General features: G+C 40.1%; 3 protein-coding genes across 3 annotated transcripts; 2 read left to right on the top strand and 1 right to left on the bottom strand.

Moving 5' to 3' along the window:
* Window positions 1-1,167: 1,167 nt before the first annotated feature.
* Window positions 1,168-6,614, top strand: Cbr-ekl-2 (the record flags this gene model as incomplete). The annotated part of the gene is made up of 10 exons (XM_002639242.2): window positions 1,168-1,214; window positions 1,360-1,607; window positions 3,689-3,849; window positions 4,145-4,387; window positions 4,794-4,913; window positions 5,011-5,119; window positions 5,519-5,638; window positions 5,800-6,094; window positions 6,143-6,215; window positions 6,270-6,614. The coding sequence occupies 10 exons, from the start codon at window positions 1,168-1,170 to the stop codon at window positions 6,612-6,614; spliced, it is 1,761 nt and encodes a 586-aa protein (XP_002639288.2).
* A 1,138-nt stretch (window positions 6,615-7,752) lies between these two features.
* Window positions 7,753-9,202, bottom strand: Cbr-lsl-1 (the record flags this gene model as incomplete). Its single annotated transcript, XM_002639241.1, has 7 exons — window positions 7,753-7,857; window positions 7,907-8,008; window positions 8,052-8,169; window positions 8,214-8,480; window positions 8,550-8,790; window positions 8,841-8,922; window positions 9,137-9,202. 7 exons carry the CDS (start codon window positions 9,200-9,202, stop codon window positions 7,753-7,755), a joined length of 981 nt encoding a protein of 326 aa, XP_002639287.1.
* Window positions 9,203-10,187: 985 nt separating this feature from the next.
* On the top strand, window positions 10,188-12,820 carry Cbr-mom-4 (the record flags this gene model as incomplete). Its single annotated transcript, XM_002639240.1, has 11 exons — window positions 10,188-10,265; window positions 10,464-10,627; window positions 10,736-10,834; window positions 10,880-10,959; window positions 11,119-11,245; window positions 11,290-11,671; window positions 11,721-11,939; window positions 12,000-12,124; window positions 12,234-12,345; window positions 12,394-12,509; window positions 12,685-12,820. 11 exons carry the CDS (start codon window positions 10,188-10,190, stop codon window positions 12,818-12,820), a joined length of 1,638 nt encoding a protein of 545 aa, XP_002639286.1.
* Between the last annotated feature and the right edge of the window lie 235 nt (window positions 12,821-13,055).

The raw sequence follows: 13,055 nt of genomic DNA on the forward strand, positions 1-13,055 counted from the left end.
TTCAAACTAAGGCAATCAATCCCCTAGATCATATTTTATTACCTTTTGTGGATAGGCCGAGTCGAGTATCTTGATCAACTAGATTAGAATGAATTAAGAATTCGAAACTTTTCTCACGAGATCTTCCGGCTGACACTTGAGAGTTTGAGGGGTGTGAAACGAACTGTCAGGGGGCAAGGATCTAACACCTAGTCATGAGAAGATACGTGGGAATTTGGGAGGACCTGGAACTTTTTAGAACGTTTCTAGGATTTAAGAAAAGTGGTTTATCAGTAGGTCTAGGGTTCCGTCCGCGTTTGCACTCGGCATGGTTCGTCAAGTTCGGAGTTTTAGAGCTCAAATCCAAAATTCTAGGTTCGATTGAACTTTTTAGTGATCTCGAAACCTGAAATCTAGGTTTCGAGCATTTAGAAAAAGCGTTGAGCCAAATACGTTGAGACAAAGTTTTCTGCCTATTTCTAACCTGATTTGAAGATGCAAGGTTAACTGGAACATAAAACATTTTAGAATGAAATTTTAGTCTTCAGAACTGGAAGTTTATTGTTTTGTTTTTGTAAAACTTCAGGAAGCCAAGAGACCGTATTTCCTCTGATAGAAGCCCACCCAAACCGTCAACTTTAGGCTGAGATATCTCGGCCTTTGTGAAAGATATCAAAAAGTAATCAACTGACAAAATGTTCATCATAGCATTAGACATGTTTTGTCAGTTGACCAATTATTGATATCTTTTACAGGAACCGAGATATATGAGCTCAAAGTGAAGTACGGTATATTGATGTTTTACGGATTCTACACACCAGCATGGATTATATTGGAAGCCTCGAAATTCGGAAGTTCAGTACCACGATAATAGTGATTCCCATTCACACTAATTGAACTTTCCCATCCCCATAGTCATCTGCCCTCTCACCCTCATTGTTACCTGATCAGGTGTCACTTGATGGATTCTCAAGTCTCGACGCAACAGAAACTGTTATTATAAGCCGTTCAACTTTCTTTCTCCCATCATTCTAATACCTCACCCATTATTCATTTCTCGTCTCCACACCTGTCCCGTTCATTCTGCTCCAAGCATTAACTTGTGAACGTCCTTCTTTTCCTTACAAGACGCAACCCCATTTACTGTCCAATAGTGGGCGGAGTTTCATATAGAAGAGCGTGCGCGCAATGCATGATGCCAGGTGCACCACCAAGCCAACGCCGCCAAGCAGATGGTGGGTGTCCCAAGCATTCTTTCTCCGCCCCGTTTTCCTATACTTTCCTTAAGTAGTCTTGGTGGTCGTTCTTTTTATTCCTTGCTCTTTCGTTCTGATTTACTTTTGTTCTGTGCTTTTTTTCCAATTCTTCTGATCTTTCCAGGTATCCTTCTATCGCATATTTTTACCTCATTCTTCCAAAGATAATGTCATCTACCACATCCACAAATCTTCTGGAGAATCCCTACGATTCCAACGTCGTCAATTTGATGTCCATCCTTATGAAGTCATCTCAATCACTTCCAACACCTCCAGACACTCATACTGACGGATCCATTTCTCCAGATTCGACAGCGTCCGACTGTTCGGATAGTGCAGGACCACCAGCAAAAAGACGTAGAAAGCCAGAAAGTGAGTAAAGTTGTCGGCAATTAGCACATTTGAGTTTGTTTGCATAATAGTGAGAAAGTTTCTTGTGGGAAACTACTTTAGGTGCTAGATTTCCTCATAATCCCCTGTCATCTGATTCTCTCTAGATATTCAGACAGCCCGTCATCTGTTTTTTTTCAACTCTCCCTGAATACTACCCGCTGATCTGCTTCTTGTCGTGGCGCCACGTCAAATCGCATTATGTTGTAGTCGTGTCAGGAGCAAGAGCTCTAGAGTGAGCACTTTCGAAAATCAGAAAAGTTCAATTCCTCTCTTTCATACTCGTTTCCCGGGTCGATGTTTCTGACCCACTGTTCTAGAATTTTTTTTTTTTTCAAAAAATCCAATAGTTTGATTTGCTAACCAGCAGCAGTACTATTTACAAAAGCGCTACTAGTACTAGTACTACGGTGTGATGGTCAAAATCTAAATATGGCCACCCCGCTCGCGGACAGTCTTGACTAGATGGGGACCAAGGCAGCTGGCCAAATAACAAATCCCCACCTTTAGTTGTACTTTTCCCGTTCCACTACTGGTCACAGAAGCTTCTCTGATGACCAATATTAACATGGAGAAGAGCCCCAACTCAAAAGTTTGAACAGCCGCCAGCCACACGGTTTTCTCTCGTTTAGTTCTTTACTTCCAAATTCGTGACCTTTTTCTGTCTGATGTTAAGTTCTTCTCAAATCTCAGAGACCCCCCCCCCTTCCTGATGCCCATCTGCCGCCAGATGTTCTCTCCCGGAGACTGTTTGGGGCAGAAGGCAAGTTTTTGAAAAACTTGGAGAAGGGTGGTGGCACTTTTGAAATTAGCTGAAATTTATTTGCATTTCTACTCCTGTGAGCTACTCTGTTAGAAACTATTTATTTCTCTTGAAACTATTTTAAAGTATCGAAACGGATTATCTTGAGAAAAAAAAGACTAGAAAGTTTTTACACAAATCAAAACTTCATCTTATCTACCTCATCGCATCGATTCTGCCAAGAAACACCTTCATTTTTTCTTCTTTTTCCCGTTTCTAGGCAAATATTGGCTCCGAAAAGGGAACACCGACAAGTAGTGATTTCCGGACCTGGACACCCTTTTTATTCCCATTTTCCGATTGATAATTGTACCAATTGTGCTTCCCAAAAAGAGGGGTTACATCATCCATGCGTCGGCGGTCTCCTTTTTGAAAAATAGACTCGGCTCATTGGTTACTTCCTCTTTTTCTTGTTCAATCAAAAGCTTCCTCCCTTCTCCTCCCAGTCTATTGTAGTTTTTTTTTACCGCAAGTGGTGATCTCAGAGGTCCTGCCTCATTAATCATGCATTCATTCGTTCTTTTTGATGTGTGGGGGCCCTCTGGAACCGTCTGTGTTTTACAAAAGGCATATGGTATGGATTAGGAAAGGAAAAATAAAGATTTTTTTGGTGGTGTTGACATATGGAGATTGAATAGGTGTTGAGATTACTGTACTTGACAGTGTGAAGAACTTTTCGTGGCCCTTTCGAAAGTAACCATTGGTATCTTCTTTCATCCATGTCATAGTTTTTTTTACAATTATTTTTTTCTGACCAACTAAATTGAATGTGATAGAAAAACTCAAGTGCTACAAAACTAAATTATTTAAAAAAACTGTATCTATGAATAAAGTTACAAAACGCCAAAAAAAAAATCGACCGCGTAGCTCGAATGGTTTTTGAAACTTTGAACACATATACCTCGTTTTCTGTAGAAGATATCAAAAAGTTGTCAACTGGCAAAATGTTTATCATAATATCAACAATATTTTGTCAGTTGACTATTTTTTGAATCCTTTCACAGGAACCGAGATATATGGGCTCAAAGTTTACGGTTTGGGTGGCACTCTATTAGAGTAATCACGATTGCTGTTGTTGGTTTTTCTAACCTACCACTCAACTATTTTTTCTAATGCACGTCCTCTTCTTCTTCTTCTCAGATGTCAGAACATCTCCTAGATGGCAGATGTTCTTCTTCTACATCGCATCCTCCTCATTTTTCTCGACCCCTAATAATTATGAAAATCCATTACCGCTCAATGATTAACCTGACTTTTGCAGCAAAAGACATCGTTCGTGTCTCAGAAGGAGAGCTTCATCTTCAACCGACGTGCTCATCATCAGACACCGAAACTCCGAATAAGGAGAATCAGAAGGAGGACGAGATGACTTGTGACACAACCACAGCAACCACATCTCCGGATATAAAGACAAACGAGCAGGTGACTTTCGGGGCGAAGGATAACCATCTAGGGGTGGTTTGAATAGGCTATACATAAGCAATTAAATTTTTGCTTGTCCTTGGATCGGTTTATATGGAGAAAAGACAGCTGACGACGATGCGAGCACCTGTTCCGAATCGTTCCGAACTATTACCTAACAACTTTTTTATACCTCCGCTGAGATGAAGAGGAACATGTGCCCTCTGTACATCTGCTTCCTTTGAGATAACCATCTCCTTTCCCTTCTTTAGCCAATCTTTCTCCTTCTTCTTCTTCAACAACTATTATTTTTCAGACCGCCGAATCGGCAGATGTCGTCACCTCCTCTTCATCAATTGCGTCGTCGAACAGTGGCATTCCGTCGTTCCTCTACTCACAGTTCTTGACGCCTTCATTTCAAAAGCATCTCGAAATTTTGACATCTGGAAACTTTACATCACAACACTCGGAAACGTCACCATCTGATGTCGAATCGTTGACATCTTCTGATGGTGGTGTCGTGGCAGCTCAGACGTCGTCGTGCTCATCGTCGTCAAAGGTAAAGGAAGGGGGAAAAGAATGAAATTTGCATTTTGAGTGAAACTGAGAAGACACAAACACATTCAAACGGTAGAAAAGTAGGACTTGTTGCATATTTATGAACTCAAAATGGACACATACGAAAATTCAAAATGGCAACTTCGAAAAGAAAGAGTCATGGGACCTAGAATTATGAGTTTTTCGTGTCACGAAGCCCCATCTACCAACTTTAATTATATATTTGGGAGCCTACAAAACACCTTGTTCTACCACTCATACAAGGCAAGAGAGATGACATTGCGTGACCAATGACACCAAAGATTCTATTCTTACTAGAAGAGAAGGGGGATATGAGGAAAAGACACTAGGACCACCAACTTTGATGGATTACTATTATTGTTTTTCACACCTATTTTTTCTTCCAGAGCCCACTCAATATGATGATGGTTTCGTCGGATTTTCCAAAGTCACCAATTTCGGCTTCGACTCCACCACATTCGGGATCAGAGACTTGTGGATCTCGTGTCATGTCTCCATTGAATCAGGTTTGTTTTGTTTTACACTTGATCCATTACGATTGCATCCGTGTAGCCAGATTTTGGTTTCTTATTATAAGTTACCATACCATCTCTTACTTTCCAGACAAGCCTCACCGATGAGCTCTCAATCTCCACCACCCCAACCATCCCATTCACTCCAAATGGATCGATTCCATCACCAGGAACCGGCTACTCATGGAGCATCAGACGTGGTAGGTTTATTTGTCGAAAGTTGGGACAAAATACAGAAGAAGGCCTACTGAAATTGGAACTACTAACTCTCTAATAACACACAACTAATAAAATATGTAATCTGAGAATATATAGAAAGTTGAAGTGGTAACTTGTCGGTCGTCGCATTTTCTTTCATGGATATATTCTCTAATTCCATTAAGTTTATATTTCTTACCCAACACAACACGTCTTCTTCCTCTTCTGCTCCTTATTTTCCCCTCAAATGGAGAGAAATACACTTGCACTCTTGTTTTTTTTTCCTAAAAAAAACTAACCGAACTAATCCTTCTATTAACCCACTCATCACACCTGTGTTATTCATCAATCAAACACTCGCACAAATTTTCCATATCAGTACTTTAAGTCCCAACTTTCAGAAGGAAAACTGGCTTGTCCAACTCCGGGATGCGATGGATCCGGTCATCAAACTGGCCTCTACACCCATCACAGAAGTTTGTCCGGATGTCCGCGTCGACCAGACAAGAATGTGATTCAAAGTAAGTCTCAAAAACAAAGGAGAAGATTAATGGGATCTCATGCATTTCATACTTGGTAATAGAAGTAGCACACCACTAGTTGACTCCTGCTCCTGTGACTGCTCACTGCCCCAAGATTGATGATATTCGCATTTCTCACTTACTTACTTTTTGCTTTGCAGTGCTTGCTCTTCGTCAAGAAACGGTGCTTCGATGCACAACGGCCGGATGTTCAGGAAAGGGACATGTCAATGGAAATAGAACATCGCATCGAAGTTTGTCCGGATGTCCGATTGCTCATCAGGAAAAATTAGCTAGAAAGGGACTCAAAGCAACACCAAATCGTACAAAAACTCCACCAAAGGGAATCAATTTGGGAGATGAATGTCCATTGGATTTGACGTTGACTGGTCTTCCAGCTGGACTTTCTACTCAGCAATTGTTAGCTGCTGCTCAAGCTGGATTCATTCCATCTGGGTAAGATCTCTGAACTGGAGTCTCGATTTTACCATTTTTTGTTTTCAGACAAGTCATGGATGTTTTCCTGAAGCAATTTGCTAAACCACTAGCCACACTTGAGGAGGAATCCAAGAAAGAGGTAATACAGTAACCGTACCGTTCTGTTTTGTAAATAAAATGTTTAATTTTTCAGAATGAAATGGAAATCGATGTGGAAACAACAACTGATGAGATTCCAGTTCTTGTCAAAGAAGATCCAGTGAAGTGTGATTCTCCAGCTGTAGTAGTTGCTCCGATTCCCGAAGTTCCATCGACTCCAACTAAAGTGGCTCCTGCTCCTGCAGAAGTGAAGATGTCGCCATCTTCCCTACTTCTTGGAATGCCTGGACTCTCTGAGACTCTTATGAAAATGACCGGACCACAACAACCGGTCCAGTTTCCACAGTTCCACTCGCCACAAACTGCTTATTTCGGGAATCAGAACGCCCTTCTCGCTCAGCTGATGTTGGCACAATTTCAATCCCAACAGGGATTCTAAGCTACTTTATAATACCCTTTTCCAATATCTTAGGACTCCCTCTCCCAAATAGTTTTTATAATCCCATTCAAACTGATTTATTTTTCTGCGTCTCTCTATTTTTTCCGGTATGTAGTTTTCTCTCTTCCCTACGCCCGGTGGTCACCGTCATCATCAATCATGTCGATATACAGACACGGATGAATGAGGAAAGGGAAAGAAGAATGAGAGTGACCGTATTAAGAAAATGGCAGATGTCGCCAGATTGCACAGTCCGAGTTTGCCAGTTATACTTTATTCGGTCATTGACCTTTTTTCTTTCTCTCCTTCTTCGTCAAGTGAATTGTACAATATGGTATATGCTTGATGAGAGAGCTCTCTAGAGTTTATTTGTTGTTTTTGTATACATGAGGTGTAATTCTTTATGAGTGATGGATCTCCTAGAAAAACAGGGGAACTTTTGAACAAGGATTATGAAACGACGAAAACCCAAAATTTCCTAGAAGCCTATCATTTCAACAGCCTCTGTGTGAAACTCATTTTCTTCCGGTTAATGAGCCACCTGCATCGTTCCCAAGTCTGCGTCTCTCATTCCCACATACTGTTCCTCCCACTCTGTGCAGTACAGGCTTCCCAGCGTCTCAATCGTTATGTGCCCTTCCTTCGAAAAACATCTGCTTCCCGTTTTCTTTCTTTTCTTACTTCTTCTCTTTCTCTCAACATTTGGGAGCGAAATTCAAAACGTGTGTCTGTCCATACTAGAACTATTTCCCTGTCAAACTTCTGAATCCCAAAATTTTCTTTTCAGTAGATCGTTATATGATATTGATATCCCTTTACCCTGTGTTGTTCTAGTTATCATTTCATTCCAAAATTCATTTTTCTCATTACTCAAGCTTTACCACCATTCCAACATTCCCAACTTTGTCTTCTCCTCTGATTGCTTTGGTTGTGCTTTAATTCTAAAATCTGAAATCCGTCTCTTTCTCTCTCATAATATTATTTTTGATGATTTTTTGCGATTATTTTGTATTAATAATTTTTGAAAACTGATATAAAATCCATCCTATTATTTTTCAAGATGAAACATCAAATTCTAACAACAAAAAAGACAAGGTTAACAATGACAATAGATGGACAATGGGAACAGATAAAGCTTTCAGAGAATTGATGGAGATGATGGTTTAGAGACGACCAAGTCGTTCGTATGGTTAGCGAGCATGTTGTAGAAACACTGGGACATGTCTACTTCTGGTGGCACCGTCTGAAAAGAAAAGCTCAAAACAGGAAATTTCAAAGGCAAACAGGCTAACATTGTTTTCAAGTTCCCGGTTCGCTATCATCATATGAACTCTGCCATGGTAACTATTATGTTGGTCATACATCTCCTTGTCGACAAACATGCGCATGCATTTCTGAAATTTAAAAATTAGGTAGACAGATAAATGTGAAACTGACGTAACAATAGCGAGAGTCATCAAGAAAATCCTCGGGTTTTCTTCCGTGTGAAACGTACATATGCTCTTCGCATATCTCTTTTCCGGCACATTCACATTTACAAATCGGGCAATGGAACCTGAAAATTTAAAGATTAGAGAAACGAAAAAAACGAATTCTTACATTTCGAGCTCCAGTGGCTTTGAGTTCTCAATCATTTGGTAAAACGTGATAGGTCCACCCAACCGCATATTGGCTCGAAGCAGCTTTTCATTTAATGCCATCATAGGAAGCAGTTTATTCCGGCGAATCAAATTCACCCAATCCGACGAATCCGTTCCCAATGATAGTTTTAGAGGCATTCGTCGCTTCTCCACCGGAAAGTATGGAACAGGCGATCCTCGAATGACCAGAGCATTTTCCGGAATAATCGCAGTTTGGCGCCGATTGCTGCAATATTGGAGGTACTCAGATAATTATCCGTGTGCGTACAAAAGAAAAATGTTCCTCTTGGCAAACCTTGAGTATGGTCTGTAAGCAGCCTCGAGCTCTTCCTTGTTGGTCACATGGGTCCTCATGTGCTTCTTCATGTTTCCTTTCAATCGAAACTGTTTTCCACAAAATGGACACAAGTGAGGAGTGTAACCAGTGTGAACTGTACGATGCTCAAACATATTCGACTTAAACCGAAAGCCACGACCGCAGACTTCACATAAGAATGGTTTCGTGTCAGTATGAATCACGGAATGCTGCTGGAGACCTGAAATAAAAATTGCTCATCTAGTGATTACTTTGATCTATTTGATTTACCTTTATAATTCATAAAAATCTTATTACACACATTGCACTGATGAACAGCATACGGAGGAGGTTGTTCATGTTGGTAAGGGTACTGTAAATTGTAAAAATTCAACCCGTGCGAGAACGCGAGAAACTGAACAATGAGAAACGGAATAGGTAAAAGTGCGAAGTTATTTTCCATCGTACTAATTCATGGCATGGCAGAAAACATCTGTATTCCTTTTTCGTTTATCTTTGCTGAGTTTCTAACTATTTCGTACGGTTTCTCAAAAGTCATCGCTGAAACTTTTAAAGCAGAAACTCACACTCAAATCGCCCCCGTACTCATCTCCTGCATACGAGTCATCTCGAGAGTCATCTAATAGAGACATCTGGAAATTCATTTTCAGAATTTATTTGTAAAAATTCAAGTCAAAAAAAACCATCGCTTTGCATATTCTTGCCGAAGGTCTTCAATATTTTTAGGACTACGGTGTTTGTTTTTTTGCGTTCCGAAACCTCCACATCCGTTCAATGCGTGCGCCTTTAATACCGTGCATTTTTTAAATTAATTTTTTTCTCGGATTTTCAGGCTTTTCAGGTGTTGAGTGTTCGCTTTAATTGAAAATTATACTGGGGTTATTCACCAACATGTAGAGAAACGCAGAGAAAAAACGAAAAATTCCGCAGAAATTCGGAGAATGAACCAAACTGGCTGAAAAATTCGGAGAAAATAGGAGAAAATTATAGGGAACATATTCACAAAAAGTTGGGTCAAAATATTCACTTTGAAAGTTTGGCTGGAATTTCTGTTCTGATCCATTTTTCAATTTTATCTTGAAATCATAACTTCTGACCAAAATACTCAAACGTTGTGTGTATCTCGTGTGAATTCTATGATTTAGTTGACAATTTTAACCTGGAAATTACGAACTTAACAAATTTTATATTAAAATGAGTGAGTCATCTTCGTTGAGCCATTTGTGTAATCTGAACTGTTTCGCACAAGTCTAACGTTTTGTGGAGCAATATAACTGATAAACTTCCTTTCCTTTTTTAGACATCATCCTTTTCAAACACACTGGAACAATTCTGACCGCTTCATTCATGACAAAGTTTATTTCAGAATGCTACTATAATTTAATCTCGACAACAGTTTGGAATCGCTTCTCCTATCTCGAATTTCGGCGATCCGTACTTCCCGTTCTGCTGTTTCTCGTCTGCAACCTCTTCGCCGCGTACACTGTTTCTCTTCCACTATTTCCCACTGCGAAAAACGGGCGAGAGAAAGGAGAGTACACGCATACACACAACACATGCCGTTTGTCGGCAATCGCCGTTGTCCATTGCCAATTTTTTCACAGTTTTGGCTCTAAAATGGACACTTCACCGCATAGTAAGCCGTCAAGCAGTTCGGCAAGTCAGTCGAGCCATTCGCCAAGTCCAGCGCCCGTTGTAAGTCTATTATATGCGATTTTTGTCAGAAAATAGGTCGAAATGGAGTTGTTTGAAAATACGGATCGTTCTGTTATCAGTAATGAATGATAATATAAATCACGTTGAACATAACTGAAAGGATCCATTAGAAATTCTGAAAATCTGCCAATCTTTCGGTGAAGTAGTAAAAATCGAATAAATAATCTAATTTTTCAGACTGCTCCACGAAAAACACGAGACTCTGGTCTTTGCATGACACAGGATATTCCCGAAATTCCAACTCATTGTATCGATAATCTGAATAGCCATCAATTAGGGAGGGGTACCTATGGAATCGTCGAAAAAACTAGATATAGGAGATCCAGGAATCATGAATATAGGTAATTATTGCGATTGAAGTCTAAAAATTATTCTGAAAATAGTGGAAAAGGTTTATTGTAAATATAAGAAGCTTTGACAACCGCTCACCGAGTATTCCAAGGTTTCAGACCGGCGGCTATCAAATATTCATCTCCAATCCATCTGGCTACTCTTATTCGTGAAGCAAAAGTGATGTGGGCGTTGCGAGATCATTCCAATATCATTAAGTAAGGTTTCACTATCAAATCTAGGCTGTAACTCACGAATTTCAGAATATACGGATTGTATCGAGATGCACGCCACGGTCAAGGAGTCGTGATGGAGTACATGGACTGTGGAAGCATGTCAGAGTGTTAGTCTTCCATTGATATCTCACCTGATTTTGTGGGACTTTGACTATAATTTTTAAAAAAACGATGAAATTAATTAATTTATCTGCTGAGAATCTGGAAGCTTTGATGCAATTTTGAGCCACATTCAGAGGCTAATTACTCAAAGCTTCAACTTTCAGTGATTTACGACCGGAAAAGCATTGACTATACGATTGATCATGTTGCGTCGTGGCTCTATCAAATGGCTTCTGCAGTGAATACTTTTCATCGGAATGATCAAGTACACAGAGACCTGAAGCTCCAGAAGTGAGTGAAATTTGGTTGAAAAGACTCACTCAAATCTCTTACAGCATGCTGCTTTGCGATCGGTATCGAACGATGAAACTGTGTGATTTTGGAACTTTCACTGCAATGCATCAATCAATGACTTCGAATCGTGGAACTCCGATCACAATGGCTCCCGAAGTGTTTCGTTGTGAGGAGTATAACCAGAAATCGGATATCTACAGCATCGGGATTATAATGTGGCAAATGATCGCCAGAAATCATCCTTATAATCGGAATTTATCAGTGCCTGGATTGTTGTATAACGTTGCGACAGCTAGTTTGCGACCGCCCGAACTTGATTGTAATCCAATTTTATCCGATTTCTATAAGCAGTGTTGGCATGATGACCCAGTGTCTCGACCTACTGCAGCTGAATGTCTTCAATACTTTACTGCTTTAAAAACGGTACTTCTCAGCTAAGCTAGAACTTCAACTCACAAAATGCGTATTGCAGGAATATCCAAACGGCAATGTCCCTCTGGCTGATGCAAACACCAACCGGCCTGTTGAAACTCCTCCGCCACGTGTTCATCGACCTTCCGGTCTTGGTTCAGCATCTGGAAGTGGCTTAGGAACGAATGGAAGAACACCAACCGCCTCGAATCATTTGAACGCACCACAAGCAGTGAATACTCACAGAAGGAATAGGAGTGAGACTATTCAGATGAAACCGGTATGTTTCGAAATTTGAAAAATTTTGAAAAAACGTAGATTGAAAATTTGAACACTTTAGGAACTGCCATATCCAGTGATGCCAGGAGAAGTTGCTGCATCCTCTAGTGGCGCATTCAGAGGGCCAAGATCTCAAAGTGAAGCGAAAAACCTACGAGATGCAGGACGGTCTCAAAGTGGACAAAGGTATGGAAATATGAGCAATGAGAGAGGGTAGCATTTCGAAATACGTCTCTCTTTCTATGGCATGCTTTCTTTGGCACATTGCGAAATATCAAAGCCATTCTTATTGCAGACATCCACATAGAAATGCACCACCAATTCCGATTGATGATCGAAGAGATAGCAATGAAAGCAACGAAAAAGATGCTATTTTCATGGAATTATTGAGAAACGATGATACAAGAGTAATCAGAGAATACTTGAATATCTTTGAAAATAAAAGTATTTTTCAGCCCGTCGATCCAGATGCACGAGATGAGGCATCTCTAGATATTTTCCATCAACACTGTAGTAGTAATAAAGAATACGCGGATGCGCTTCTACTCAAGAAGGAAGTCCTAAGAGCAAAGTGAGTTTTTAGAGAATGGTTCGGAATTGGGATTTCAAAAAATCTGAATTCGAGAAAAAAACTGAGATTGTATTCAAAGCTGCACTAGAAACGGCTGAGTTCCGTTTTGAGTAATTTCGCTTCAAAAAGTTAAATTGAAAATTTGAGAGTTATGAAGAATACATCCTCTTTTCAGACATGAGCTTCTGAGTCGCTGGCCTCAACACCAACGCCACGTAGAGCTACTCGAACGACAAAACTATTTGGAACAGGAAATCGCGAAACTCGAATACAACAGCGATGATGATTTTTCGATAACTGAACGATTGTAATTATTTTTCTCTCTAAATGTCGACTCACTTTCATTTTCTCATTAAAACTCACTCAACTACTTACAAAAGTCCCCCTCTTAACTCTGTCTGAATACCCACATTTCTTTTTTCTTGTTTTATTACGTTCAATTCTGATCACTTCCAACTTTCTCTTCTTTCTTTCCACCCAACCGTTTTCTCCTCCTTTCAATACGCTGGTCGCCTTCCTTCTGTCCTTCCGAAGTTTGAATGTAAT

Source organism: Caenorhabditis briggsae (genome assembly GCF_000004555.2).
Source record: "Caenorhabditis briggsae complete genome, chrI, whole genome shotgun sequence".
Taxonomy (NCBI): Eukaryota; Metazoa; Nematoda; class Chromadorea; order Rhabditida; family Rhabditidae; genus Caenorhabditis; species Caenorhabditis briggsae.